Source organism: Oncorhynchus gorbuscha, linkage group LG05 (genome assembly GCF_021184085.1).
Source record: "Oncorhynchus gorbuscha isolate QuinsamMale2020 ecotype Even-year linkage group LG05, OgorEven_v1.0, whole genome shotgun sequence".
NCBI classification, from domain to species: Eukaryota; Metazoa; Chordata; class Actinopteri; order Salmoniformes; family Salmonidae; genus Oncorhynchus; species Oncorhynchus gorbuscha.
The window spans coordinates 25,978,271-26,005,778 of record NC_060177.1 but is presented as its reverse complement, the minus strand read 5'-3'; the positions used below and the strand labels follow the sequence as shown (position 1 = coordinate 26,005,778).

Below are 27,508 nucleotides of genomic sequence, written 5' to 3'. Positions count from 1 at the left end.
AGCGCTAGTTTTTGGATACATTAGAATGTGTGTGAAAGCACCTGGTTGAGTGCTGAGTTGTTGACTGCACATGTCTAGTTGAGTGCTAGTTTTATATACATTATTATAAACTGGTTGGTTCGTGCCTGAATGGTGATTGTCTGACAGCCATGGTATATCAGACCACGGGTATTGCAAAACATTAATTTCTGCTGCTTTAATTACATTGGTAACCAGTTTATGATAGGAATAAGGCACCTCTGGGTTTGTGGTATATGGCCAATATACCACGGCTAAGGGCTGTATCCAGGTACTCTGCGTTGCGCCGTGTCTAAGAACAGCCCTTAGCCGTGGTATATTGGCCATATTCCACAAACCCCAGAGGTGCCTTATTGATTAATAATAGTGTTTGAATCTACCTGGCTGTGAGCTGCTTCCATGCTGGTTCTGAGCTGGTTTCTCTCTGACTCCAGCTGGGCCTCTCTCTCCCTGGCCCCCTGGTTCCTCTCCTGCAGCTCCTGCTGCCTGTCCTGCTCCTGGGACAGCTCTGCCCGCAGTGCCCGGCTGGCATCAGCCTGCTCCTGCAGCTGGCACACAGAGAGACGACCACAGTCACACAGCCAACCAACCGACCACATGTTTACAGGCAATATTCTGAGGTTAGGCTACATTTACATTTTAGTCTTAACATAGGGGTCCCCAAACCTTTCCAGACGGGGCCCCCCTTCCAGCATTGAGGAACATCTCACAAGCATTTTCGCTAAACCTAACTATTTTCCTAACCTTAACCTCAGTCGCCTAACCGGCTACGACAAATTCACTTTGGTATTGAAGTGGCGTTAAAAGACTGTTCCTCTAGTGTAACAGACCCTAAGTGACTGGGAGAGGCTCCCAAAGGTGGTGACTGGTTTCAGGACACTGTTTGTAGGAACCTGTTGGTTGATTGGATAGCTTTATGTGTTAATGTTGGGTCTTACCTGCTGATGTAGAGTCCTGAGTGTGTCCTTGGTGGTGGTCAGCTCTGCCTCCAGCTGCTGAGTCCCCTGCTGGTGTGTGTTGGCCTCCTGCTGAGCACTGAGCTGGGCCTGCCTGCTTTCCCCTGCCTCCTTCTTCAGACTCTCCACCTGGGTCCTAATACACACACAGCCAGACACACCCAGTCTTTAAATGACCACTACTTTCAAACTGGCATGTTTGATACCTCTCTCTGCTAACGCTACCCCCCACATGCTGTAAACTTTATTTTCACTATTGTTCACATTTTCAAAATCAAAGGGAATTTAATTTATCTTGTGATGTATTGCGAGAAACGTAATCATTGGAGAGTAATGCGTGTGTGTTTGTGTCTGCCAGATTTAATCTGAGCAGGCAAGCCTGAACATTTAATGAGAGGACGTTGCACTAATTCTGTCTGTGCGGTGCTTTGTGGTGTGGCATGGTGTAGTGGGGCGAGCGTTGGGCTGATGGGGCGCCGGGGTGTGAGTGATGGGATCAGAGCTGTGTGTGTGAGGGATGGCCAGGGCCTGTTTACCGCCAGGTGAAGCAGCTAATCAAATCCCAGAGAGCGGCCCAGTTCAGTGCTCTCTCTCCCTGAGACATTAACTCAGACCACAGCCAAGCATCAAAGCCCTCGCCTGCCCAGGGAGGGACACACCACGCGTTAGGGAGGGTGACGAGGGACACACCAGCAGAGTGTGAAGGGGGAACTTATATTGTACGTAGAGCAAAGTTTGAGGGTGGCGTTCCCTAGGGTCATGTTCTACCAAGGAGTTGCCCCTCCTCTCTGCCAATATCCATCCGAGAAGCCACACCTTTAGACAGTCTAAGACAAAGAGAGAACGAGCGATATCGAGGAGGTGGGCAGGGGTTGAGGGGTAAAGCCCTTCCCGGAGTGAGTGAGTGTTTGAGAGTGTGTGTGTGTGTGTGTGGGGGGGGGCAGAGCCTTCTCAGTGCTCACCTCCCTCTCCCATTGACAAGGCGGCCGCAGTAACAGCAAATCGATGGCTCGTGAATCCCCTGCATCCCCCCTCTCCAGTCTGATCAATATCCCTGGCAATTAGAATCCCCTATCTGCATGGCTGTGGGGACCTCTGGGTGGCTCGCCAGCCCACAAACACCCAATTTAGTCCTCAGCCTATCACTTAATTACTAAATCCTCCCTAATGCCTATTGTCAGGCAGTGGGCGCACTCCAAGCGGCAGGACGGCTGACTGAACAGGAGACCTTTGGCAAGGTGTTGGTTAAGACGCTCCCATCTCGCTTCTCCTGGCCAGTTAAACATCTGATTTCACAAGAGGGCCCCGACCTGGAATGATCTGCCTATCGAGCGGCCGGAGCACACACAGCCCAGATGGACAGGGGGGAGGAGGGGGAGAGCGGGGGAGGCAGCGTGCCAAGGGTCACAAAGCCAAAACACTTTTCTCTCTTTCTCTCAGCCACTAAGATACAGACAAGGTTGAGAGTGTGTGTGAGGCACAGTGGGTTTCCAAACACATTTAACATCAGATGGGTGTTTTTCTTCACAGGCATTATGTAGAGTGATTGTTTGAGAGGCTTGTCTGAGTCATAAAGACACTGTGGCCTTACTGACCAAAAGGTTCAGTTTGGATCTAAATGGGAATAAGACAGTCTTTACAGGCTCATGGCAATCAGTAAATACTCAAGTCACTGTTGAAATAATGGCTCAGTGAAATGTGAAGGATTGTGGTTGTGTGCTAGGTGGTAGAGGGCTGCAGGTCCCAACAGAGATCATTGAGTCGCGGTCGGCATTTTTCATCCTGCATTCATCATTCATCAGACAGACAACTTTGGGATGAATTTTGATGAATCTTTCCAAGGAAATGAACTTAAATATAATTAGGCTATAGTTTACTACACTGCCTAGTAATAAATATTTTGATCACCCATATTATTTGGTCTCTGTCTGAAAATCGTCCCGATCCTAAAAGGTAGGCTATTAAACGTAGCTCAAGAGAAAATGCTAGTGTCCCTTCTCTCTCTCCAACTCTGCTCTCTTCAAACTACGTCTAACCTATTGGCTGATATAGCCCAGTAATACTGATAGCCTAATATAATGGAGAATGTGAGGATCTCTGATAATTTAACCTATTTCTTAGGTTATTTTTGCACATTCTGATATTGACTATAGAGCGCAAAATTGCTAGGACCATGGCTAGCAAACTAGCTGCATCCCATACACCTAAAATAACATTGCGGGACTGCGGTTGGGTTCGGGACCAGTTCTTGCGGGAGCAGGTGGGAAAGAAGTTAGACAGAAAGCCAGCGGGAGCGAGTAGGTGTGGTATGAAAAGCTGCGGGAGCGAGTAGGTGTGGTATGAAAAGCTGCGGGAGCGAGTAGGTGTGGTATGAAAAGCTGCGGGAGCGAGTAGGTGTGGTATGAAAAGCTGCGGGAGCGAGTAGGTGTGGTATGAAAAGCTGTGGGAGCGGGTGGGAGTTAGACAGAAAGCCAGCGGGAGCGAGTAGGTGTGGTATGAAAAGCTGTGGGAGCGAGTAGGTGTGGTATGAAAAGCTGCGGGAGCGAGTAGGTGTGGTATGAAAAGCTGCGGGAGCGAGTAGGTGTGGTATGAAAAGCTGCGGGAGCGAGTAGGTGTGGTATGAAAAGCTGTGGGAGCGGGTGGGAGTTAGACAGAAAGCCAGCGGGAGCGAGTAGGTGTGGTATGAAAAGCTGTGGGAGCGGGTGGGAGTTAGACAGAAAGCCAGCGGGAGCGAGTAGGTGTGGTATGAAAAGCTGCGGGAGCGAGTAGGTGTGGTATGAAAAGCTGCGGGAGCGAGTAGGTGTGGTATGAAAAGCTGCGGGTGCAGGTGGGAATGGCATGAATAAATCAGTCATGCGCAGACCTCTATTTGGAGTCAGATAGAGGCAGACAGTCAGAGGGCTTTAGGGAACCCAAAGCCCTGTAGAGTACCTGTAGCCCTGCAGCTCATGTTCTGTGGTGTGGAGTCTCTCCTTTAAGGTGCGTAGCTCTGCCTGTAGCTTCCTCTGGGCCTGCTCTGCCCTCACCACCTCTGCCACCCGCTCTGCCAGGTGTTCCTGTGCTCGATGCTGCCCCCCTCCACCAGCAACACCTTCTCCTCCTGACGAGCCAGCTCCTGGGCTGAAACACAGACACAAACACATAGCATATTTTGATCATTTACTATCAACAACGCTATTATATTACATATCTTATCTGTTATCTTGTGTGCTGATTTGCCCTTCTTCTGCATCCATGCATGTTCTGTTATTTCTTATTTTTATGGTCCCTCTGAGTGCATATGCATATGTTACTTGTTACTATGCATGTGTGAGTGAGAGTGAGTGTCAGACAAAAGGCCCCAGGCTGTGAATTGATGGGCTGTTTCATTGCTGGCTGGCTGCTGAGGCTTCTGGGGCAGGCAGGACGTAAACAGGTGACCATCTCAGACGGCTCATTAAAGTCAGCCCTAGAGGCTGCACTGCTGCTGCTGCCACTACAACCATGTCACTCTCCTCTTTCTCCTCTTCCCTCCTTCCATCAGCATCACTCTCATTCCTTCTTCCTCATGCCTCTTCTTGCTTTTTGCTCATGCCTCTAACTGTTTTTAGAACCTATTCTCCACCAAGGGAAGGAGAGAGAGAGACAAACAGACAGACAAATAGAGACAAAGCAAGATAGAGAAATAGGGAGAGAGAGAGAGCTACAAATGTACCTCACTACACTCTGAAACACGACTCCACCTGTATAGACACCAGTCACTCAGCTCACCCCCCAGGACTGTGTCCTCCTCCTACCCATGTCCCTGCAGCGTCCCTGGGCCTCCTTTAGTTCCTCCCTGAGGGTCATCAGCTGGGTCCTGAGAGAGCCACACTCAGCCTCTCTCTGCTGTCCTTCCCTCCTGGCCCTCTGGACGTCAGCCTCCAGGCCCCTGACTGCAGCTGCCTGCCGCTCCACCTCCACAGCCCGACTCCTCAGAGTCTCCCGGGCCTCCAGCAGGTCAGCCTCCGAACGCCTCAGGAGGTTATCCCGCTTCTGCACCGCCTGGGAGGGAAAAGAGAGAAGGCTCAGTCAAAGTGTGAGTGTATGAACATATACTCCTGTGTGTGTATCTTCTTACCCAGAGTGTTCCATTTATGTGTGTGTGTGTGTGTGTTTTCCACTTTCTGAAGTTCTGAGTGACTATGTCAGTGAGTGAGTAGGTGAATATAAGTTCTTTCTATCCTATCCTCCAGGTATGTTGGAGGTGAGGGGGCCTGGCCTGGCATCATGCCACAGTGTATACCTGCTGTCTCTTGGCACACTGGGTGTGGGCGGCCTGCAGGTCCTGCTCCAGCCTGGCAGCCCTCTGCTCTTGAGCTCCCACCTCCTCCAGCCTGCGCTGGCCCTCCATCATGGTCTCTGCCTGGAGCTGCCTCCCAGCCTCTTGCAGCCGTAGCACCTCTGCAGCACACACAGTATACCGTAAACACACACATGGATGGATACACACACCCACAATGCAGTAAAAAATAAACTATGTATTCTATCGTAAACACAAAGTTATTGGTTGAGTTGTGTCATGCCCTCCACACCTGCCACAGTGCTGTCCTTGAGCTGGGTGAGTCTGGACACCTCCTCTCTCAGCTGACGAACCTCCGACTGGCACACACTGAGGTCCTGGCTAGCCTGGGCACACTGCTCCACGGTCTGGGAGAATGCCTACACACACACACAAACGCACACACGCACACCTGTCACACACCTATGACTATGCCTGAGGGGAACGGGCGGACCAAAGCCCCTACCCCCCCACCCCCCAGGACATCTCCACACCTGCTCAAGCGCGTTCAGTGAAGCGCCTGCCCCTAATTTGGCATTTCCACCATGACGGCATATGTAACAGAGTGTGGAGGAAGTGTCCTGTGTTAGGGGAGCACCTATCTGACAGGTGTCACATCCAATCTGCACAGACCTACTGATGTTTTAACTATTCAATTAACCAGCCAACTGCACTGTGTGGCTGCCATGACATATTTACCTAAGATAACTGTGTGTGTGTGTGTGTGTGAGCACAGGCAGCTGACAGGTCAACATGTCACTGTCACTCTTCCTCTGGTAGAGTGTGTGTGTGTATGTGTGCCAGCCATCTCCCCACTGCTCTCAGACCCTATCAAGCCAAAGCCAACAGCTTTGAGTGAAATATGTACATAAACATTAAGTTAAAAAGTATAATTCAGCCATGTTGTGGAGGGAAGATCCTGCCATCTCCCCCTTCATCTCAGACCATTAAAATAACGAGTTGTCACCAGGCTCTGCTTTCACTACATCCTGATGCTGACACCTGTCAAGACAAATCTAGATTTCATGGCCACTTACAGATGTATAAATAGTCAAACGAGGTGCTCTAATCATCTATAAAACGCAGCTAAAAGGTTGCCAGAAGATGGTGGGCATCGTGGGCCAGCCGGGCTGGGTAATCAATCTGGGCTGAGTCGGAGTGGAGCGGGGAGCGGTGGCCGCGTGCGTTCGGAGCAGGGCAGTAAATCACGTCAGCGTAGTGCGGGCGCTCCTCTGACACGCCAGCCACTCCAGCTGACACTGGGCCTGTTTGACAGCCTGATGGATCGCCCCACTACACTCCATTAAAGGCAAACGGGCACACGCACGCTGACATAACAAACAATTAGTCACCGTGGCCGTTATGGACCTTGGTTGGTGTGGGTCAGGGTCTGTCTGGCGATGGCTGCTCTGACTTCCTGTCTAGGGTCAGTTTAAAGCCAGGGTTGGAATACACAGAACTACAGTGAACGTACTGAACATACAGTAGGACCAAACTTCTAACTATAGTTGATAAGTGAACTTTTAAAGACAATGACTTTCTCTGGTCACTGTGATTTCACTGGCCACAGTGACTGGTTGTGTTAGCAGGACTCCGGCATGAAGAGGTGAAGTGTTCTGCCCCTACTGTACCTGTTGTAGTTCCTGGATGCGGCAGAGCTGGGAGTCGTAGTCTGAGTCAGAGTGGATGTGACTGGCTCTGTAGACAGATAAATCAGCTTGGCTCTTCACCACACTCTCCTCCTGTTCTTCCACCTGAGAGAGGCACACAGGAACAAACATAGTACACAGATATATCTGTTGACAGACCGGTACAGACCGGTACCACTGTCATGCGGTTGACTTTAGTAGGTCTCTCCTCCCATTTCCTTCCTGTGTTGTGAAGTTGAGTGTTGCGAGGTAGAGACAGAAGGACTGGCTGGAGCTCTGTGAGACTATGGTTGAAGGGCAGACTGCACTGTGGGTGAGGCAGGCCGGGGGTCACTATGAGACTAAGTTTGGGGCTGAGGTGCTGGGTGAGTTCACACTAATGAAACAGAGACAGGCAAACAGTTTCCCCTCAGTCTTCCCCATCTGCATGCTGTGCTGGGCCTGATGGCTCGTGACTGGAGCACATTCTGCTTTTCACAGATGAGCCGGTCTGTCTGAGGCGCACACACACACACACAAACAAACACACAAAATGTCCTATCGGGTGTCGGTGGTTTGTCAGGATTACTTTGTGCTGCTGCACTTATAAAACACTCCCAAATGGCCTGTAAGTTTACGAGGATAATATATCTATCTGAATACGATGTTCCTCTCATTACCCACTGTTGTTTGTTGTCTATGTTTTCCAGACAGCCTTCACTGCAGTGTGCCTGTAGTGTTCATAAACCCTGGGGCCGTTACAGGCAGGATGAAGATGGAGAGAGAGGTAAAATCAGCTGGTTGTATTGATGTCTCACAGCAGTCAGAGCGATCGGCTCATTAAATGAAATCAGACTCTCTACCTTCCTCTCTCACACAGACATACACACCCCCCAGTTTTTAGACAACACATGTCAACTTGGGAAAGAGGTAAAGAAACATTGGTGTGAAAAAATACCATGGCAGGAAGTGATCACTTAAAAGGTATGCAGGTCAACACTCACTCACACACACCACACACACACCGTGGGTCCGAGATAGAGACTGATGAAGTGAGTGGGTGGTGTGTCGCCCTGTGTGCTCTAAGGACCCAGCTGAGGATGAGAGAGATCAATACTGTGTGTGTGTGTGCGATTGAGAGCTTCTGTGTTGCTAATGGAGCTCTGCTGTGTGGGAGGGGTGTTGTTAGGGACTCAGGTGGTGTGTATACAGTGGAGAGGGAAGGCCTTGGTTACAGCAGTGGAGAGGGCAGGGTGAGAGCTGGAGGTGATGGGAACGGCGCCTCCATTATGGGCTCACAGAAGGAGGTAAGCGCCCCACTGGATCTCCAGCCACCTCCACACCACATAAACGCTGAGCTCCACTGGGCACGGCCGCCATTATTTCAGCCACATATCGCATCCCCAGCATGATTTTCCACTTTGCTTCTTCCCTGCATGGAGCTGTCAACCACCCCGTGTCTCACACACACATGCATGCACACAACCACACACACCTAAACAAGTCCAAACATCAATCCTTCCTCTCCACTGCTCTGCCCATGTAATCCAGACTTCCCCTCCTCTCTGCTTCCTCCTGCCAGCCATTAACGGCTGTGCTCTGTGCTGTGCTCTGTGCTGTCCAGGGAGCTCACACTGCCTGTGTTTTCTCATTGTGTTTCCTCCTGTATGGGGGCCATGAAGCCGATCAATAGGAATCAGTGAAAACACTTCCAGAGGTCCCCAGGCCTCCAACTCCCAGAGTGTTGTACCCTGTCTGACTCCACCCGTTTACAGATCAGCAGCAGAGATGGAGCCTTACCTACAGAGGTGTGGCACGACAACTGACCTGCATGTAGCTTCACTCACCTGAGAGGCCAGTTGGGTATACCACAGTGCTAGTACTACTTGACTGGCTTTGACTTCACCGCATGACTGGCACTGTTCTAGGTAGCAGGGGTAGTGAGCAGGATGAGTGGGCCTGACTGTGTAGGGGGAAACCACTGAGTGGACTAGTAAATGAATCTATGTTTGTAGTGGAAAGGGAGTGATCAGCACAGTGTGACCGGGTTTGTCCGTGTCTGTGGACGAGTCTGTCATTGGGAAGCTACAGTCCTGTGGATGAGGCTCGGCCTGACTGACTGTTCCACTGACCGATCTGCCTGACTGACTGGCTGGCCTAACTGGTGTGACTGACTGTCTGACCTGTCGTCTCAGTGCGGCGGTGTTGTCTCTCATAGTGCTGATGACCATCTCACACTCCTGGCTGTGTTTGCAGCTGGACTCCAGGTCTCTTTGGGTGTCTCGGAGGTGCTGGCTCAGGGCATTCAGGGCGTCATCCCCGCTCTCCAGCTGGGCACAGTGGGCCTTCAGCTCCCCCTGCAACACCAACGCCTGGGCACACAGACGCAGCACATGCTCGTCCCGCTCCACCACCTGGGACACAGGGACACGCAGGCAGGCACACAAACACACATACAAACAAGACATGCTATTAACACTCATAAATCAGGCCTAGAGATGTACGCAAGAACAACTCCTGGCAACATGGGTATAAACAGCAGAGATAAAACCACAACACATGGAGCGCTTGGGGCTATATGGTTCTATCTGCATTTTTGTCCAAATGGAGTTATTGACATGTTAATGTTCTCTACCTATATAGTGCTCTAAACACCCCAATTTATGTTGTGTAAAAAAAGAAATACTAGATAGAAATTGCTGACACCGTTCAAACCAATAGGGGTTTGTAAGTAACTTTAACACCAATCATCAGAACCTCAAGCAGACAGAAAATCTAACAGATAGAACCTCTAGCAGACAGAACCTCTAGCAGACAGAACCTCTAGCAGATAGAACCTCTAGCAGACAGAACCTCTAGCAGACAGAACCTCGAGCAGACAGAACCTCGAGCAGATAGAACCTCGAGCAGATAGAGCCTCTAGCAGATAGAAGCTCTAGCAGACAGAACCTCTAGCAGATAGACCCACTAGCAGACAGAGCCTCTAGCTGATTGAAGCTCTAGCAGACAGAACCTCTAGCAGATAGACCATCTAGCAGACAGAACCTCTAGCAGACAGAACCTCTAGCAGATATAAGCTCTAGCAGACAGAACCTCTAGCAGACAGAACCTCTAGCAGACAGAACCTCTAGCAGACAGAACCTCTAGCAGACAGAACCTCTAGCAGATAGCACCTCTAGCAGACAGATCCCCAAGCAGATATAACCTCTTGCAGATAGAAGGTCTAGAAGACAGAACCTCTAGCAGACAGATCCCCAAGCAGATAGAAGTTTTAGCAGATAGAAGCTCTAGCAAACAGAACATCTAGCAGATAGAAGCTCTTGCAGACAGAACCTCTAGCAGACAGATCCCCAAGCAGATAGAAGCTCTAGCAGATAGAGCTTCTATCTGCTTGGAGAGCTTCTATCTGCTAGAGCTTCTATCTGCTTGGGGATCTGTCTGCTAGAGGTTCTGTCTGATAGAGCTTCTATCTGCTTGGAGAGCTTCTATCAGACAGAACCTCTAGCTGATAGAAGTTCTAGCAGACAGAACCTCTAGCAGACAGATCCCCAAGTAGATAGAAGCTTTAGCAGATAGAACCTCTAGCAGATAGAACCTCTAACAGATAGAACCTCTAGCAGATAGAACCTCTAGCAGACAGAACCTCTAGCAGACAGAACCTCTAGCAGACAGAACCTCTAGCAGACAGAACCTCTAGCAGACAGAACCTCTAGCAGACAGAACCTCTAGCAGATAGACCCACTAGCAGACAGAGCCTCTAGCTGATTGAAGCTCTAGCAGACAGAACCTCTAGCAGATAGACCCTCTAGCAGACAGAACCTCTAGCAGACAGAACCTCTAGCAGATATAAGCTCTAGCAGACAGAACCTCTAGCAGACAGAACCTCTAGCAGACAGAACCTCTAGCAGATAGCACCTCTAGCAGACAGATCCCCAAGCAGATATAACCTCTTGCAGATAGAAGGTCTAGAAGACAGAACCTCTAGCAGACAGATCCCCAAGCAGATAGAAGTTTTAGCAGATAGAAGCTCTAGCAGACAGAACATCTAGCAGATAGAAGCTCTTGCAGACAGAACCTCTAGCAGACAGATCCCCAAGCAGATAGAAGCTCTAGCAGATAGAGCTTCTATCTGCTTGGAGAGCTTCTATCTGCTAGAGCTTCTATCTGCTTGGGGATCTGTCTGCTAGAGGTTCTGTCTGATAGAGCTTCTATCTGCTTGGAGAGCTTCTATCAGACAGAACCTCTAGCTGATAGAAGTTCTAGCAGACAGAACCTCTAGCAGACAGATCCCCAAGTAGATAGAAGCTTTAGCAGACAGAAGCTCTAGCAGACAGAACCCCAAGCAGATAGAAGCTTTAGCAGACAGAACCTCTAGCAGACAGATCCCCAAGCAGATAGAAGCTCTAGCAGACAGAACCTCTAGCAGACAGATCCTCAAGCAGATATAACCTTTAGCAGATAGATGCTCTAGCAGACAGAACCTCTAGCAGACAGATCCCCAAGCAGATAGAAGTTTTAGCAGATAGAAGCTCTAGCAGACAGAACCTCTAGCAGACAGATCACCAAGCAGATAGAAGTTTTAGCAGATAGAAGCTCTAGCAGACAGAACCACTAGCAGACAGATCCCCAAGCAGATAGAAGCTTTAGCAGACAGAACCTCTAGCAGATAGAAGCTCTAGCAGACAGAACCTCTAGCAGACAGATCCCCAAGCAGATAGAAGCTTTAGCAGACAGAACCTCTAGCAGATAGAAGCTCTAGCAGACAGAACCTCTAGCAGACAGATCCCCAAGCAGATAGAAGCTTCAGCAGATAGAAGCTCTTGCAGACAGAACCTCAAGCAGATAGACGCTCTCAAAATACTAGAAAAAGCTCCAGTATCAACTCTTAGTTTTCCTGGATGGTGAGGATGGCGTGGGAGCTGACCTGAGCCCTGGCTTCCTTCAGGTCCTCGTCCTGGGCCTGTAGAGTGCTGTCCTGCTGGGAGATCTTGGTGAGGCAGGCCTGGTACTTGACCCTGTACAGCTCCAGGGACTGGGTCAGGGGCTGCAGCCTGGTCTCTGTGTCCGCTGCTCTGCTCTCAGCCTCCTGCAGCACAGCCCTCAGCCTGGACAACTCTGCCTCCTGGCCCCACAGACGGTTCTCCCTATCAGATGCCTGTGGGGGGACACATTCTCAGAACACTGTAGTCTACTTCAATATGCCTGTATAATGGCTTACATAAACCTGTAATAGGCATAGTACTGAGGGTACTTCACTGCCTATTAAAGTGAAGACAAATCCATGTTCCTGTCTTTCTGTGTACTGTACTCCTCTCACTCCTCCCACCCACCTCCTCCTCTGCCTGCCTGGTCTGTCTCTGGGCGTGCTCCAGGTCAGAGCGGAGGTGCTTCATGGTTGCTCTACACTGCTGCAGCCTGCCCTGGGTCTCCTGAAGCTCAGCCCTCAGCCCCAACACCTCCTCCTCCCTGCTCTCCTGCTGAGCCCGGGCCTCCGCCTGCCACCGCTGCAGCTCCCCACGCAGAACACACACTGCCCCCTGCTGGTTGTCCCGCTGGAGACAGAGGGTAGTGTCAGTGAGGGAGTGTGTAGGGAGAATGTGTGTGTATGTGCATGTGTGTGTGTATGTGTGTTTGTATGTGTGTGTTTGTATGTGTGTGTGTGTATATTTGTGTGTGTGTATGTATGTGTTTGTATTTGTTTGTGTGTATGTATGTATGCATGTGTTTGTATTTTTTTGTGTGTGTGTGTATGTGTGTGTGTGTGCATACACACATATGGGGGGTGTAGGGGACACACAGACAGAACAGACAGATATGATACAATACACTCCTTCAGCCTTCCTTCCTCTCCCTGCAGCTCCACCGAGGCACTTTAATGAGACCACATTACACTACATTACATTATTACACTCCAGAGTACAATATCCCAGATGAGATAATATTAGTTTTCCCCTGGCTGATGATGCATTACAAAAATAAGGAGCAGTGTAACAGATGGCTCTCAGGGTAAAAATAATACATCCCACAGACTTGTAACATGGCTGGGAGACACGCACCCACACCCACAAAACACTTCTGTGATTCATCTACTCCTTCGTTCTTACTCACTTCTAAGCCAGAAGAGTGAGAGAGAGGAAGAGAGAAACACGATTAGTTTGCATTTAACTTACAAACATCATTAAGACCGCAGCGCTAATTGTGTTCTTTTAAATGAGTTAAATCTGTTAATGACTCCATTAGTGACTCCAGTGCATTGATGTCTCCCAGGAATGGAGGGAGGGAGGAAGTGAGAGGATGGATTGAGGCAGTCTGTGACATCACAAGCTGTGTAGACATACACAAATATGGAGGTAAAAGATACATGCAGAGAAAAGAGGACAGATGAAGAGGATGAATATAATAATACTAGGACAGATATAGGGAGGGGGACTGATGTGGAGAGAGAGGGGGGGAGCTCTAATCCATAATACAGCCAGCCTGCCTGCCAGCCAGCCTGGCCTGCTGCATACATTACTGCATCAATCAGTGCTAAACTGCAGTGTAATCTTCTAACTCCCTATTTCTCTCCCAACCTCATCACACAGACAACACCCCATGGCTATTTTTTGATGAGATTCAGTGCTAGAGAGAGGGAGAGAGAGGTGGTGAGGGAAGGGGGGAAGGGTGTTTATAGAGCAGCCTCTCTCTCTCCCTCCCTCTCTCTCTCTCGCAGCTCAACCACTGATTAATTTCCAACTAGATCGCTTGGCTAGCAGTATTATTAGCATAACATTTCCATGGATCAGGACCTGCAATGAAACCCTTTCATCAAGTCACTTGTCGAACATAAAATTTCGAATCTCATTTTGTTTCTAATATAATTTTCTTACTGGGTGTGTGTGGAAGGCAGCGGGAGCTGGGAAAACGGAGAGTGGGGGAGGAGGGTTGTTATGCAGAAGATAAACGGAGTCATCAATCAAAATTAAAAGAGCTCTGGGTTGGGAAGGAGACGTTGGTTTTAACCATGGCGTCTGTAGCCGCTTCGACACACCCAAGGTGCGTGCTCTCAGGGCTGTCTGTCTGCATGTCCGTCTGCCTGCCTGTCTGCCTGTCCGTCTGCCTGTCCGTCCGTCCGCCCGCCCGCCCGTCCGTCTGTCTGTCTGAACTCTCAGCTAAAGACAAAAGAGCAGTCTGACTATCTTATCTTGTGACTGAGGCAGAACAGAACACCAAACTTGGTCGATCACACAGGTCCACAAAAACGCCTTTCACGTCCCAACAATGTGACAGCACATGCAATAAATAACGATAAATCTAACCTTGATTACAAAATGGTCAAAGCTGTCACTATTACAACCCCCAGCCGTAGTCCCAGACTGTACCAGTAATTATGAAAAATAACATAGCAGGGGGGAGGGGAGGAGGAGGAATGGGGATTTCTTTTGAATAAGGATACAGAATCAATGCAATTTAATCAATCTTAGCTAATTAAAATAAATCTATATTGTGAAACAATCAAGGTGCATAAACAAGATTCAAAGAAATGAAGGAACTGTGCCAAGAGGCTGCCCACTTCTAATTAAATGATACTAATTGGAATTCCACGGCTGTGCTGTGCTGTGTTTGTTGTTGGCATGGAGAGAAAGAGAGAGGGATCGCTGACTGCCCACTCCTTTGTCTCTGCTGCTTCTCCTCAACAGCACACATTACTGCACACAACACAGCCACACCATGGGCTCTCTCTCATAGTTTGTGTCTGTCTTTGTGATTGTCTCCACCTACTTCCAGGTGTCACCCGTTTTCACCATTAGTCCCTGGCTATTTATTCCGGTGTTCCCTGTTTGTCTGTTGCCAGTTCGTCTTGTCAAGTCAACCAGGGTGTTTTTCCGTGCTCCTGCTTTTATTTTCTCTCTTTTGCTAGTCCTCCCGGTTTTGACCCTTGCCTGCCTTGACTCTGAACCCACCTGCCTGACCATACTGACCACCCTGACCTCGAGCCTGCCTGCCACTCTGTACCTCCTGGACTCTGACCTTGTTTATGATCTTTTGCCTGTCCACGACAACTCTCTTGCCTGTCCCTTGTATTATAATACATATCAGACTCAAACTATATGCCTCCCGTGTCTGCATTTGGGTCTTGCCCTGTGCCCTTATAGACCTTCATAAGTATTGGGAGAGTGACATTTCTTGTTGTTTTGGCTCTGTACTCCAGCACTTATGGATTTGCATCCATATCGGGTGAACCGTTTAGAAATTACAGCTCTTTTTGGACATAGTCCCCCCCAATTTAGGGGACCAAAAGTATTATCTGCATTACATTTACATTACATTTAAGTCATTTAGCAGACGCTCTTATCCAGAGCGACTTACAAATTGGTGCATTCACCTTATGACATCCAGTGGGACAGTCACTTAACAATAGTGCATCTAAAACTTAGGGGGGGTGGGGTGAGAGGGATTACTTAACCTATCCTAGGTATTCCTTAAAGAGGTGGGGTTTCAGGTGTCTCCGGAAGGTGGTGATTGACTCCGCTGTCCTGGCGTCGTGAGGGAGTTTGTTCCACCATTGGGGGGGCCAGGGCAGCGAACAGTTTTGACTGGGCTGAGCGGGAGCTGTACTTCCTCAGTGGTAGGGAGGCGAGCAGGCCAGAGGTGGATGAACGCAGTGCCCTTGTTTGGGTGTAGGGCCTGATCAGAGCCTGGAGGTACTGAGGTGCCGTTCCCCTCACAGCTCCGTAGGCAAGCACCATGGTCTTGTAGCGGATGCGAGCTTCAACTGGAAGCCAGTGGAGAGAACGGAGGAGCGGGGTGACGTGAGAGAACTTGGGAAGGTTGAACACCAGACGGGCTGCGGCGTTCTGGATGAGTTGAAGGGGTTTAATGGCACAGGCAGGGAGCCCAGCCAACAGCGAGTTGCAGTAATCCAGACGGGAGATGACAAGTGCCTGGATTAGGACCTGCGCCGCTTCCTGTGTGAGGCAGGGTCGTACTCTGCGGATGTTGTAGAGCATGAACCTACAGGAACGGGCCACCGCCTTGATGTTAGTTGAGAACGACAGGGTGTTGTCCAGGATCACGCCAAGGTTCTTGGCGCTCTGGGAGGAGGACACAATGGAGTTGTCAACCGTGATGGCGAGATCATGGAACGGGCAGTCCTTCCCCGGGAGGAAGAGCAGCTCCGCATTAAAGTAGTATTTGGTGTAACTCTACAAACTGCATTCCTTTAAAACCGGGGAGTTTTGGTAAAGTTTTGGTAAAGTTAAGTTTTACAACCCTATATGGGGATGAGAGGGATAGACATACTGTAATAGGAGGGATGAGAGGGTTAGACATACTGTAATAGGAGGGATGAGAGGGTTAGACATGCTGTAATAGGAGGGATGAGAGGGTTAGACATGCTGTAATAGGAGGGATGAGAGGGTTAGACATGCTGTAATAGGAGGGATGAGAGTGTTAGACATGCTGTAATAGGAGGGATGAGAGGGTTAGACATACTGTATGTAGATATGTGTGAATGCATAGTGTATATGCCCTGAGGTGGTGTAGAAACGTGTGAGTGCCAAGTGTATATAGATTATGGTGTGTACATATTGTATAGTTTATATAGATTATGGTGCGTGTATACACATATTGTATAGTTATATAGATGATGGTGTGTACATATTGTATAATTTATATAGATGATGGTGTGTACATATTGTATAATTTATATAGATTATGGTGCGTGTATACACATATTGTATAGTTATATATATTATGGTGTGTACATATTGTATAGTTTATATAGATTATGGTGTGTGTATACATATTGTAGTTATATAGATTATGGTGCGTGTATACATATTGTATAGTTATATAGATTATGGTGCGTGTATACATATTGTATAGTTTATATATATTATGGTGTGTACATATTGTATAGTTTATATAGATTATGGTGTGTGTATACATATCGTATGGTTATATAGATTATGGTGCGTGTATACATATTGTATAGTTATATAGATTATGGTGCGTGTATACATATTGTATAGTTTATATAGATTATGGTGTGTGTATATTGTATAGTTTATATAGATTATGGTGCATGTATACACATATTGTATAGTTATATAGATGATGGTGTGTGTATACATATTGTATAGTTTATATAGATTATGGTGCGTGTATACACATATTGTATAGTTATATATATTATGGTGTGTACATATTGTATAGTGTATACAGATTATGGTGTGTGTATTAATATTGTATAGTTATATAGATTATGGTGTGTGTATACATATTGTATAGTGTATACATATTATGGTGTGTGTATTAATATTGTATAGTTTATGCAGCTATATAATAGGTCTGGCACCAAGCCCAGCCATCTAAAGATCATCATTCCAGTAGCTACTGTAAACAGTGTTGAATAGTCTCACTAAGGATGTAGTATGATGTGTGTGTGTAAACTGACCTGTGTGAGCAGGCTGTCCCTCTCCTGCTGTAGCTGGCCAGTTGTCTGTAGTTGTGCCTCCATGTCCTCCTCTCTCTGACTCAGGCTGCCCTGGAGACAGCTCACCTCCTTCTGCAGCCTCTGCACCTCCTCTCCAAGGGCCTGCTCCTGCTGAGCCTGCACTGACAGCTACACACACAGACAGACAGACAGACAGACAGACAGACGGACAGACAGACAGACGGACAGACAGACAGAGACAAACAGACAGAATATACATATAATTTAATGTTTAGTAACACATTATCTCTTATCAGGAAACAATTGCTGCATGTGTGGACGCAAGGTTGAAATTGAACAAAATCCCAGTCCATATAATTAAAGAAAACAGTGCTGTGAGCAGACAAGAAGAGAAGGCAGGGGAGCATGGAGACAACCTGAGACAAAACCACTATGTTCTCCTCTATTCTGCTTGTAGTCAGACCTGTAGAGCTTGTTGTCTGGAGAAGTGGAATCTGATTCCCTGTAATATATGTGTATATTACCCTGTTTCCCCCCTGGGGCGGCAGGTAGCCTAGTGGTCACAGTGTTGGACTAGTAACCGAAAGGTTGCAAGATTAAATCCCCGAGCTGACAAAGTAAAAATCTGTCGTTCTGCCCTTGAAAAAGGCAGTTAACCCACCGTTCCTAGGCCGTCATTGAAAATAAGAATATGTTCTTAACTGACTTGCCTTGTTAAATAAAGGTTAAATAAAAACACCACCCACTCCAGCAGCAAGTTTCGAGTGAGTGATAAACTCCTCTCTCCTCCCATCCCCACCTCTCAACCCGACCCATTCCATCTCTCTCTCAGTCCCTCTCTTCACCCGTCTGCTCAGTTTAAATGACATATCCCGTGAGTCTCAGGAAACGCCACGTAAAGCAATTACTAACAGGCCTGTTGTGCCCCCTTCCCTTTATGTAGGGGGGGGGGGGGCATGTGCCCTTCAGCAAAAAATGAATTTTCCAATTGCAGTTAGTTCTGCCATGAATAAATAAACAAATGAATAATTGAGAGGGCAACATAAATAAATAACATCACAAACATTTCACTGGCACTCATAAGTATTCTGCAGATAACTTGGACTGCATGCTAATGATAAAAACGGTAGATGTAGCAGGTTCCCAATGCATTATTCACCGCTCCCCTCCAACCCAAAATTAAATAAATAAAAATCTTTCAAGGAAGTCAAAACATCCTCTCAGCATTGAAGTGACAGGCCTGTCCCATTTATAACACAAGGACACTCTGGGAAACAAATATCTGACCAGTCAGAGAGAGAGGAATAAATAAACCAGCACAACACAGCGTACGGCCATTGACAGATCCTCTACAAGTTCTCCTTCAAGAAGAAAACTCACAAGAAATAACACAGAAGGTCCATGGGACACAGTCAGGTGTCTTTTCTAAGTCCCAAGGTACAGGGCTGGCTGGACACTTAACAAGGTCACCATGTCCTTGAGCTTTCTCCTCAGGGATACACGGGGGGGGGGGATCTGTGCCCCTATGAATTCTGATGGATTTGAGTTGAACTAGCCCCTCTAAACACCGGCAGCACTAGGACTCGTCTTCGATGGCTGTAGAGACTGCATTAGGCAGGTCTGTACAACCCCATCCATGTTGACTAATTAAAAAGAGATGCGTTAGATCTCAGGCCTCACCTCATCCTGAGCTGATTTCAGGTGTTCCTGGGCGGTGCTCAGTTCTGTGGTCAATCTCAGCACAGTCTCATCCCTGTTGGTCACCTGAGCACAACCACACACCTTGGTCAGCCCCTACTTCCACTCAACTCACACTGCCTTACCTGTCAGTATGTATGGTTCTTCTTCTGCTGTGAAGACTTAAAACAACACTACTGTCACGACTTCTGCCAAAGTCGATGCCTCTCTTTGTTCGGGCGGTGTTCGGGCGGTGTTCGGCATTCGACGTCACCGGTCTTCATTTCCCATTTGATTTTGTCTCGTTTTCCCACACACCTGGTTCTCATTTCCCTCATTATGTGTTGTGTATTTAACCGTCTGTTTCCCCCATGTCTTTGTGTGCTATTTTTTACATTTTCATGTATGCGCACGTTAGGCTGGTTGCGTGAATTTCGTGTTCGTTTGTGCAGTGTGCTTTTGGTTCACCAAATAAAAGGCTCCAGTTTGCTACCAAATATCTGCTCTCCTGCACCTGACTTCCTACAGCCCTTCACGCATACCCTGACAACTACACTATATCGACACATTCTTAACAATGACCTTGGTAAAGACATTTTGTATTTCACATCCATTATGAAACATGAAACATCCAAGTTAAATAAAGGTTCATTTAAAAAAGTTTTAAAAAGGCCATGACATTTCTGATTGCCTGTTTGTCAGCTGACCAGCTAAGGGGCATTACAACGAGGGTTGGTTGGATGAGGGAGAGGAGACAGATGGAGGAGAGATGTTAAGGCCAGTACCTCATGCTGTGCAGCCTTGTGTTTCTCATTGAGCAGGTCCAGGTCATGGCTCAGGTCCTGGTTCTCTGTCACCTGAAAGGCCAGTCTGTCCCTCTGTTCCCTCACCTCACGCAGCTCCTCCCTCAGCCTGCCCACCCCAACCTCCTCCTGGACCAGCTACACACAGACAGAGGAATAGTATGGGTCTAACAGAAAATAGGCTAATAACAGAGGTACAGTATATGGATAAACCTACAGACCATTTTAGAATATTATGTACGAGTGACTTTCTATCAAGGTTCAAGTACCTGGGCATAGCAGGTGGTATACTGCTGCTGTAGTTGGACCAGATCAGCTCTGATCTCAGCCAGTCTCTCCTCTGTCTCCACACACTGGCTATCCTGCGACAAGTGACACGTGTCATTCCATTGTCATAAACATGCCAATACATGGCTCTTAATGGGTCAAATTAAACTCCTTTTCTTACCTGCTCCTCCCTCTCTCTTTTACATGACCTCAGCTCGGCAGCAACTTGCTGCAGTGCATCTTGGGAGGAGAGCAGCTGTTGGCGGAGAACGCGGGCATCTTCTTCATGGTCCTGCAGCTTCACTCTGAGAGCCACGACCATCTCCTCCTTCTGGGCAAGCTGCGGGACAGGAGGGAACGTAACACACTGAAGAACACATCAAGGACAGGACAGAGAACAGGCTGATTGTACAGTAATAGCTATGTGGAAAGCACTTTCCTGTTCAAATGACAGGCATTATTTGCAATCAGCAAGAAGCAAAAAGGTTCAAATCAAACGTTTATTTACTGTTGTTCTCTATGTTCCGTCTTACTGGGATACAGGAAAACAATGACAAAGAGCGTGATGGTTTTAGTTCCATCCTATAGACACACATAATAACACAAAGAGCATGATGGTTTTAGTTCCATCCTATAGACACACATAATAACACAAAGAGTGTGATGGTTGTAGTTCCATCCTATAGACACACATAATAACACAAAGAGCGTGATGGTTTTAGTTCCATCCTATAGACACACATAATAACACAAAGAGCGTGATGGTTTTAGTTCCATCCTATAGACACACATAATAACACAAAGAGCGTGATGGTTTTAGTTCCATCCTATAGACACACATAATAACACAAAGAGCGTGATGGTTTTAGTTCCATCCTATAGACACACATAATAACACAAAGAGCGTGATGGTTTTAGTTCCATCCTATAGACACACATAATAACACAAAGAGCGTGATGGTTTTAGTTCCATCCTATAGACACACATAATAACACAAAGAGCGTGATGGTTTTAGTTCCATCCTATAGACACGCATAATAACACAAAGAGCGTGATGGTTTTAGTTCCATCCTATAGACACACATAATAACACAAAGAGCGTGATGGTTTTAGTTCCATCCTATAGACACACATAATAACACAAAGAGCGTGATGGTTTTAGTTCCATCCTATAGACACACATAATAACACAAAGAGCGTGATGGTTTTAGTTCCATCCTATAGACACACATAATAACACAAAGAGCGTGATGGTTTTAGTTCCATCCTATAGACACACATAATAACACAAAGAGCGTGATGGTTTTAGTTCCATCCTATAGACACGCATAATAACACAAAGAGCGTGATGGTTTTAGTTCCATCCTATAGACACACATAATAACACAAAGAGCGTGATGGTTTTAGTTCCATCCTATAGACACACATAATAACACAAAGAGCGTGATGGTTTTAGTTCCATCCTATAGACACACATAATAACACAAAGAGCGTGATGGTTTTAGTTCCATCCTATAGACACACATAATAACACAAAGAGCGTGATGGTTTTAGTTCCATCCTATAGACACACATAATAACATATAAAGAGGTAACAGTCCAACGAACCATTTAATGGTGGCAACGCTCACAATTGTACATTAGAAAAGAACACAATATATATATATAGACGTTCTGTCCAGTTAGTTTCCCATTTGGACAAAAAACATGTCCTAGATAAGCAAGACAATGTTTCCTGTTTTAGGGAAATGGGTTTGTCTGCTAGCTACATCCCTCCATTCCACTGCAAATTGGAGAATAAGAGTTTATCCAGAACCATTTCTGCTGCTGTTATTGAGCTTCTGTGAAATTGTTGTGGATTACACATAATTATTGATAAAGCAGCTTTCTCTCTCTGTTTTTGTTGCCCAAATCTGTTAAAATATGATGAGACTCCACATTGGTACCCGAGTAATGAAAACACACGGCTATAGTGATAGTGTTATTTTGTCGTGAGTAATCATACGCATGAGAGACAGAGAGAGGCTGACTGGGATGAGGCAATTAACAACAACACTGATACCGGAAACATGTGGAATGGGTGGGTGGGCTGGGGAGGAGAGGGCTGGTTGTCGATTGGGGTATCTAAAGAGTGGCTGAGGATTCTAACGACAGACAGACAGACAGACAGACAGACAGACAGACAGACAGACAGACAGACAGACAGACAGACAGACAGACAGACAGACAGACAGACAGACAGACAGACAGACAGACAGACAGAGGAGAATGAGCAGACAGACAGACCAGACAGAGGAGAATGAGCAGACAGACAGACCAGACAGAGGAGAATGAGCAGACAGACAGACCAGACAGACAGACACAGGAGACAGACAGACACAGGAGAATGAGCAGACAGACACAGGAGAATGAGCAGACAGACAGACAGACAGACAGACAGACAGACAGACAGACAGACAGACAGACAGACAGACAGACAGACAGACAGACAGACAGACAGACAGACAGACAGACAGACAGACAGACAGACAGACAGACAGACAGACAGACAGACAGAGGAGAATGAGCAGACAGACAGACCAGACAGAGGAGAATGAGCAGACAGACAGACCAGACAGACAGACACAGGAGAATGAGCAGACAGACAGACCAGACAGACAGACACAGGAGAATGAGCAGACAGACAGACACAGGAGAATGAGCAGACAGACAGACAGACAGACAGACAGACAGACAGACAGACAGACAGACAGACAGACAGACAGACAGGAGAATGAGCAGACAGACAGACACAGGAGAATGAGCAGACAGACAGACACAGGAGAATGAGCAGACAGACAGACAGACAGACAGACAGACAGACAGACAGACAGACAGACAGACAGACAGACAGACAGACAGACAGACAGACAGACAGACAGACAGACACAGGAGAATGAGCAGACAGAGAGCCACAAGGTCAGTCTGAGGTTCACCACACATGCTTTCACAGAGGGGGGTCTGAAACAGAGGAGCCTTATTTCCACATAGAACATTCTGATTGTGAGAGGGTTATGGCTGAGTGATTTTCAGTTTACCGACAGGAGTTATTTCTAACAGTGGTAGTTAACTGGGTTATAATGTCATTTTTATCACAAGAAACAATAAAACGACAAGAAAGAAACACATCAGTAAAAAAAAGCAAACATTCTTTCTCTCTGTGAGGCTAATTTTCCACAGAGCCGATTAAGGAGCGTCATTAACCTGCCTGCTAAGCACAAAATGGTAATTAAAACCAAGGGGGTCATATGCATTTAACACGGCCATGCACTTGAAAGCGAGGAGTGGGAAAAAAAAAAGAATTTCCTGTACATGTTTGCAGATTGCAGCCTAATGTGGAGCTCAGTTTAATTAGACCCCAGTGACCTGATGTGATGGAGCCTGACCGGTTCCTCACTACACCCACACTGCAGCCACACCACCGTCACCAACCCTGCTCCCTCCCGCCGACCCTCACAGCTCCTAGAACCATTCCACCTCCCCCTCCTCCCCAGGCCAAGACTCCCTTCCACCTCTCCCCTCTTCTTCCTACCTGTCCCTCGACCCCCCCACACCCTGCTCCCTCCCTCCGACCCCCACAGCTCCAAGAACCATTCCACCTCCCCCTCCTCCCCAGGCCAAGACTCCCTTCCACGTCTCCCCTCTTCTTCCTACCTATCCCTCGACCCCCCCACACCCTCAACCCTGCTCCCTGTACCTCCCCAGTCCCAGCCACTCACCCTGCCCTGTAGGCCGTCCAGGCTGTGCTGCAGCTCTTGCATCTGGGCCCCCAGACTGTGGGTCTTCTCCTCCTGTAGTCTCAGGCCTCTGAGGGCCGTGTCCCTGGCCCTCTGCACCTCCTCAAGCCCAGCCTCCCTTAGCCTAAGTCCCTCTGAAGCAGCATGGTAGCGGTCCCTCCACTCCCAGAGCTCCCTGTCACGCTGGGCACTCTCCTCCCACAGCTCCCGACCCACCACGTCAGCCTGGCTCTGCAGCCACACAGCCTGCACATCGCTCTCCCTCACCTGCACATAGATACACAGTCACAGTCAGTTATATCCTCAAATAGACATCTTCAGTCATTCATATCAGTCAGGAGACATCTAGAAACGCAACGCACACACACTAAGAACATACACATTAACGGTCAAGGACATAGTACAGACACTCATGTAAACACGTCCGACGCTCGTCATCACGGTGTCTGCTGTGGCACAGAGCAGACTGTCCCTCCTGTCACAGCTAGTTCCCAGGATGTTAAAACAACACATCCACAACAGCCCCAGTGAGTTTCCACTAAAACCCACTGAAAGAGCAGGACTATTCTTTATGAACTGACAAACTCACACAGTAACAGGATTAGCACATAAAAGTCCATGCGAATGAAACAAACGAGTGTTAGCGGGGTGTGAATAAACACTGTGGCGCGCACCTCTACAGACCCTTCTATCAATCAACCTGTCTGCACTTTGTTTTGAGAGTAATCTTGTCCAACCACCAGAGAAGCACTCAGCAGTTAGTGGAGCTTGGCTGTGCTTTGAAGGCCGTGGTTTATTGCGGTCCCAGAGCACAGTGAAGCCGCGCTGTAAAAACACGCAGGCCCAGAGCTCAACACTCGTCCGGGGTTACTCACCTCACACAGGGATCTAGCGCAGACCTGCAGACCACCTAAAACGCCTGTCTGACCCTTTTCTATTTCTCTCTTGTTCCCTCTCTCCCTCCATCTACAGATTATCACCCTCTGTCCCAGGTCTTCCCTCTGCTCTGTCCCACTTTCACCCTCTATTGACTGGGACAGGGCTTGTCTGAGCCCTCATTAGTGTGGGATGCCAAGGCCATGCCCAGTAGACATGTGCATACACCCAGACACACACACACCACACCAATCCCCGGGAACACTCCTGACCCACTCTTTGGCCTTTAAGGGCCGACCAAAAGCCTCATTACACGTCAGCTCCCACTGCTTAAGAGGTGAATGTGAAGTTGAAGGGTTGAAAGCAGGCGTTAGAAGATGCCCACGCTGTGTCAGTCAGTCAGGCACCTCACAACACAGCAGCGTGAGAGGAGAGGCCTTGTTAAGCAGCATTGTGTGTCATCCTGTTCGGGGGAAGCACAAAGGTGTAGGCCAGAGCCCAGAGCCACAGACCTTGTCCTTGAGCTGATGCTGCTCGTCTCTTAGCCTCTTCAGCTCCTCTTCTGTACCACAAAGCTGAGGAGAAACACACACAACATGTTAAGTACACAGAGGGTGAAGAGATAGAGTGTGAGGTTACACATAAGGGCTGTTATAACAAAGCAGCCATTTTATATCAATATAAAATCAGTTCTGAGTAACAGTTAAGTACCTTACTGTATTAGTTTTCCAATAAAATGGGCAAAAAACAATTTATCAAGCAAGAATTTTGCTGGGACTGTCTGGGAGTGATGTCGCTCTTGCTGCGGGTGATTCCCTGATCCAACTCTACACAGACGATACCATTCTGTATACATCTGGCCCTTCTTTGGACACTGTGTTAACAAACCTCCAAACGAGCTTCAATGCAATACAACACTCCTTCTGTGGCATCCAAAAGCACTTAAACGCTAATAAAACTAAATGCATGCTTTTCAACTGTTCGCTGCCCGCACCCGTTGTCACCAAAGCCCCATACACCACCCACTACTGCGACCTGTATGCTCTCGTTGGCTGGCCCTAGCTACATATTCGTCGCGAGACCCACTGGCTCCAGGTCATCTATAAGTCTTCGCTATGTCAGCTCACTGGTCACGATAACAACACCCACCCGCGCGTGCTCCAGCAGGTATACAGTGTGGCAAAAAAGTATTTAGTCAGCCACCAATTGTGCAAGTTCTCCCACTTTAAAAAGATGCGGTACACTTCAATAATTTGCAAATAAATTCATTAAAAATCCTATAATGTGATTTTCTGGATTTTCTCCCCTCATTTAGTCTGTCATAGCTGAAGTGTACCTATGATGAAAATTACAGGCCTCTCTCATCTTTTTAAGTGGGAGAACTTGCACAATTGGTGGCTGACTAAATACTTTTTTGCCCCACTGTATCTCACTGGACATTCCCAAAGCCAACATCTTCTTTGGCCGCCATTTGCATACACGGTATATAGACTTTATGTTTTTCTATTGTGTTATTGACTGTACGCTTGTTTATTCCGTGTGTAACTCTGTGTTGTTGTTTGTGTCGCATTGCTTTGTTTTATCTTGGCCAGGTCGCAGTTGTAAATGAGAACAGGTCCTCAACTAGCGTACCTGGTTAAATAAAGGTGAAAAAAAGAAAAGAAAGTGGTCTGAGTGGGGAGGGGGAACTGAAAACTTGCTGTTATTGGCAGAGAGGTTTGGAACTCCTTGTTATTGGCCTATTAACTAATTTACTGCCTAGTGATGTCAACCGGAAAGCCAAAACTTCTCCCATGCAAAACCTGCTGATTAGAAGGTATTGTGTAGTTATTTCCTGATTCTGGTTGTAAATATAATGATCACATTTACAGAGTTTTTCCACACATGTACAGTGTTCTTTCATCAGCTGTTGCACAATATGATACAAAAAGACAGAATTTTGACTGTACTGGGACTTTAATAGCGTTCACATTCTCAATAGTGCTAAGTCTCCTGACATTCAACAACAGGTCCAGTCCAGATGAATAACTAATGCTGCTATCTAGTCCTACTGAGTGGTTGGACCCACCCCCCTCTCTCACCTCACTAGACCTGGAGTGAGAAGCATCTGAATCCTTAATAAGACAAAGTGCCTCTCCTTTATTTCCTTGACCTCTTCAGGAATACCTCTTTAAATATTAAGAGAGAACAGCAAAAACTTACAGCAGGAGTAAAAAGTGCTGAAATATTGGTGCTGTGGCTGAGCAGTTTGGGAGAGGTAATGCAGGGGAGAGGGATGGCGGGGGTGAGGGAGGGCGAGGCAGGGTGGGAGTGAGGGAGGGCAGGAGCGAGGGATGAAGGGGGCGAGGGTGTGTGTGGAGGAGAAGAGGGGGAAGCAACAGCGATATAGACCTCCCAGGACAGGAGAGGCTGACGCAGGTACCTCAGGCCCCTGGGGCCCCCGGGCTTTATTGACAGTGGCCCCTGGCAGGGAGGTGACATTCATCTGTACTGGAACTCTGGTAGTTAGGGAAATGAAGCCGAACTGAGTGGAGGCCTTAGAGAGCGCTTTACGGTAAACAGCAGCTATTGAGCAAGGAAAGACTTGCCTGATGGAAATTAAATCTTCAGAAACTTCTTCAGTGTTAGTTCAATCTGAGTGTGAACATCTTGAGAGTCGGAGGGCAGAGAATGGCACATGAACCCAGTCTGGGTGGGATTGCTCTTATAGAGGTGACCTCCCTTCTTCCAGATCCAAGGAGGATGACATCAATCTTGACCTCTTCTCT

The 27,508-nt window shown here is 47.6% G+C and overlaps 1 protein-coding gene across 5 annotated transcripts in view; it reads right to left on the bottom strand.

The window, feature by feature from the left end:
- Positions 1-414: 414 nt before the first annotated feature.
- The window catches only part of LOC124035744 (myosin heavy chain, skeletal muscle, adult-like), a 250,637-nt gene continuing 223,543 nt past the window's right edge, over positions 415-27,508 (bottom strand). For 3 of the 5 annotated variants that reach the window (XM_046349375.1, XM_046349377.1, XM_046349380.1), the window contains 17 exons: positions 25,253-25,315; positions 23,847-24,131; positions 20,269-20,427; positions 20,090-20,182; positions 19,803-19,958; positions 19,021-19,104; positions 17,341-17,508; positions 12,233-12,454; positions 11,827-12,057; positions 9,086-9,316; positions 6,906-7,028; positions 5,528-5,654; positions 5,239-5,396; positions 4,751-4,997; positions 3,906-4,094; positions 957-1,110; positions 415-566 (listed from right to left, as the gene is read on the bottom strand). In XM_046349375.1, the coding sequence (XP_046205331.1) occupies positions 3,997-4,094; positions 4,751-4,997; positions 5,239-5,396; positions 5,528-5,654; positions 6,906-7,028; positions 9,086-9,316; positions 11,827-12,057; positions 12,233-12,454; positions 17,341-17,508; positions 19,021-19,104; positions 19,803-19,958; positions 20,090-20,182; positions 20,269-20,427; positions 23,847-24,131; positions 25,253-25,315 (2,445 nt within the window). In that variant the 3' untranslated portion in view covers positions 415-566; positions 957-1,110; positions 3,906-3,996. The remainder of the gene's footprint in view (positions 567-956; positions 1,111-3,905; positions 4,095-4,750; positions 4,998-5,238; positions 5,397-5,527; positions 5,655-6,905; positions 7,029-9,085; positions 9,317-11,826; positions 12,058-12,232; positions 12,455-17,340; positions 17,509-19,020; positions 19,105-19,802; positions 19,959-20,089; positions 20,183-20,268; positions 20,428-23,846; positions 24,132-25,252; positions 25,316-27,508) is intronic. The other 2 variants (XM_046349376.1, XM_046349379.1) reach the window with 2 other exon arrangements.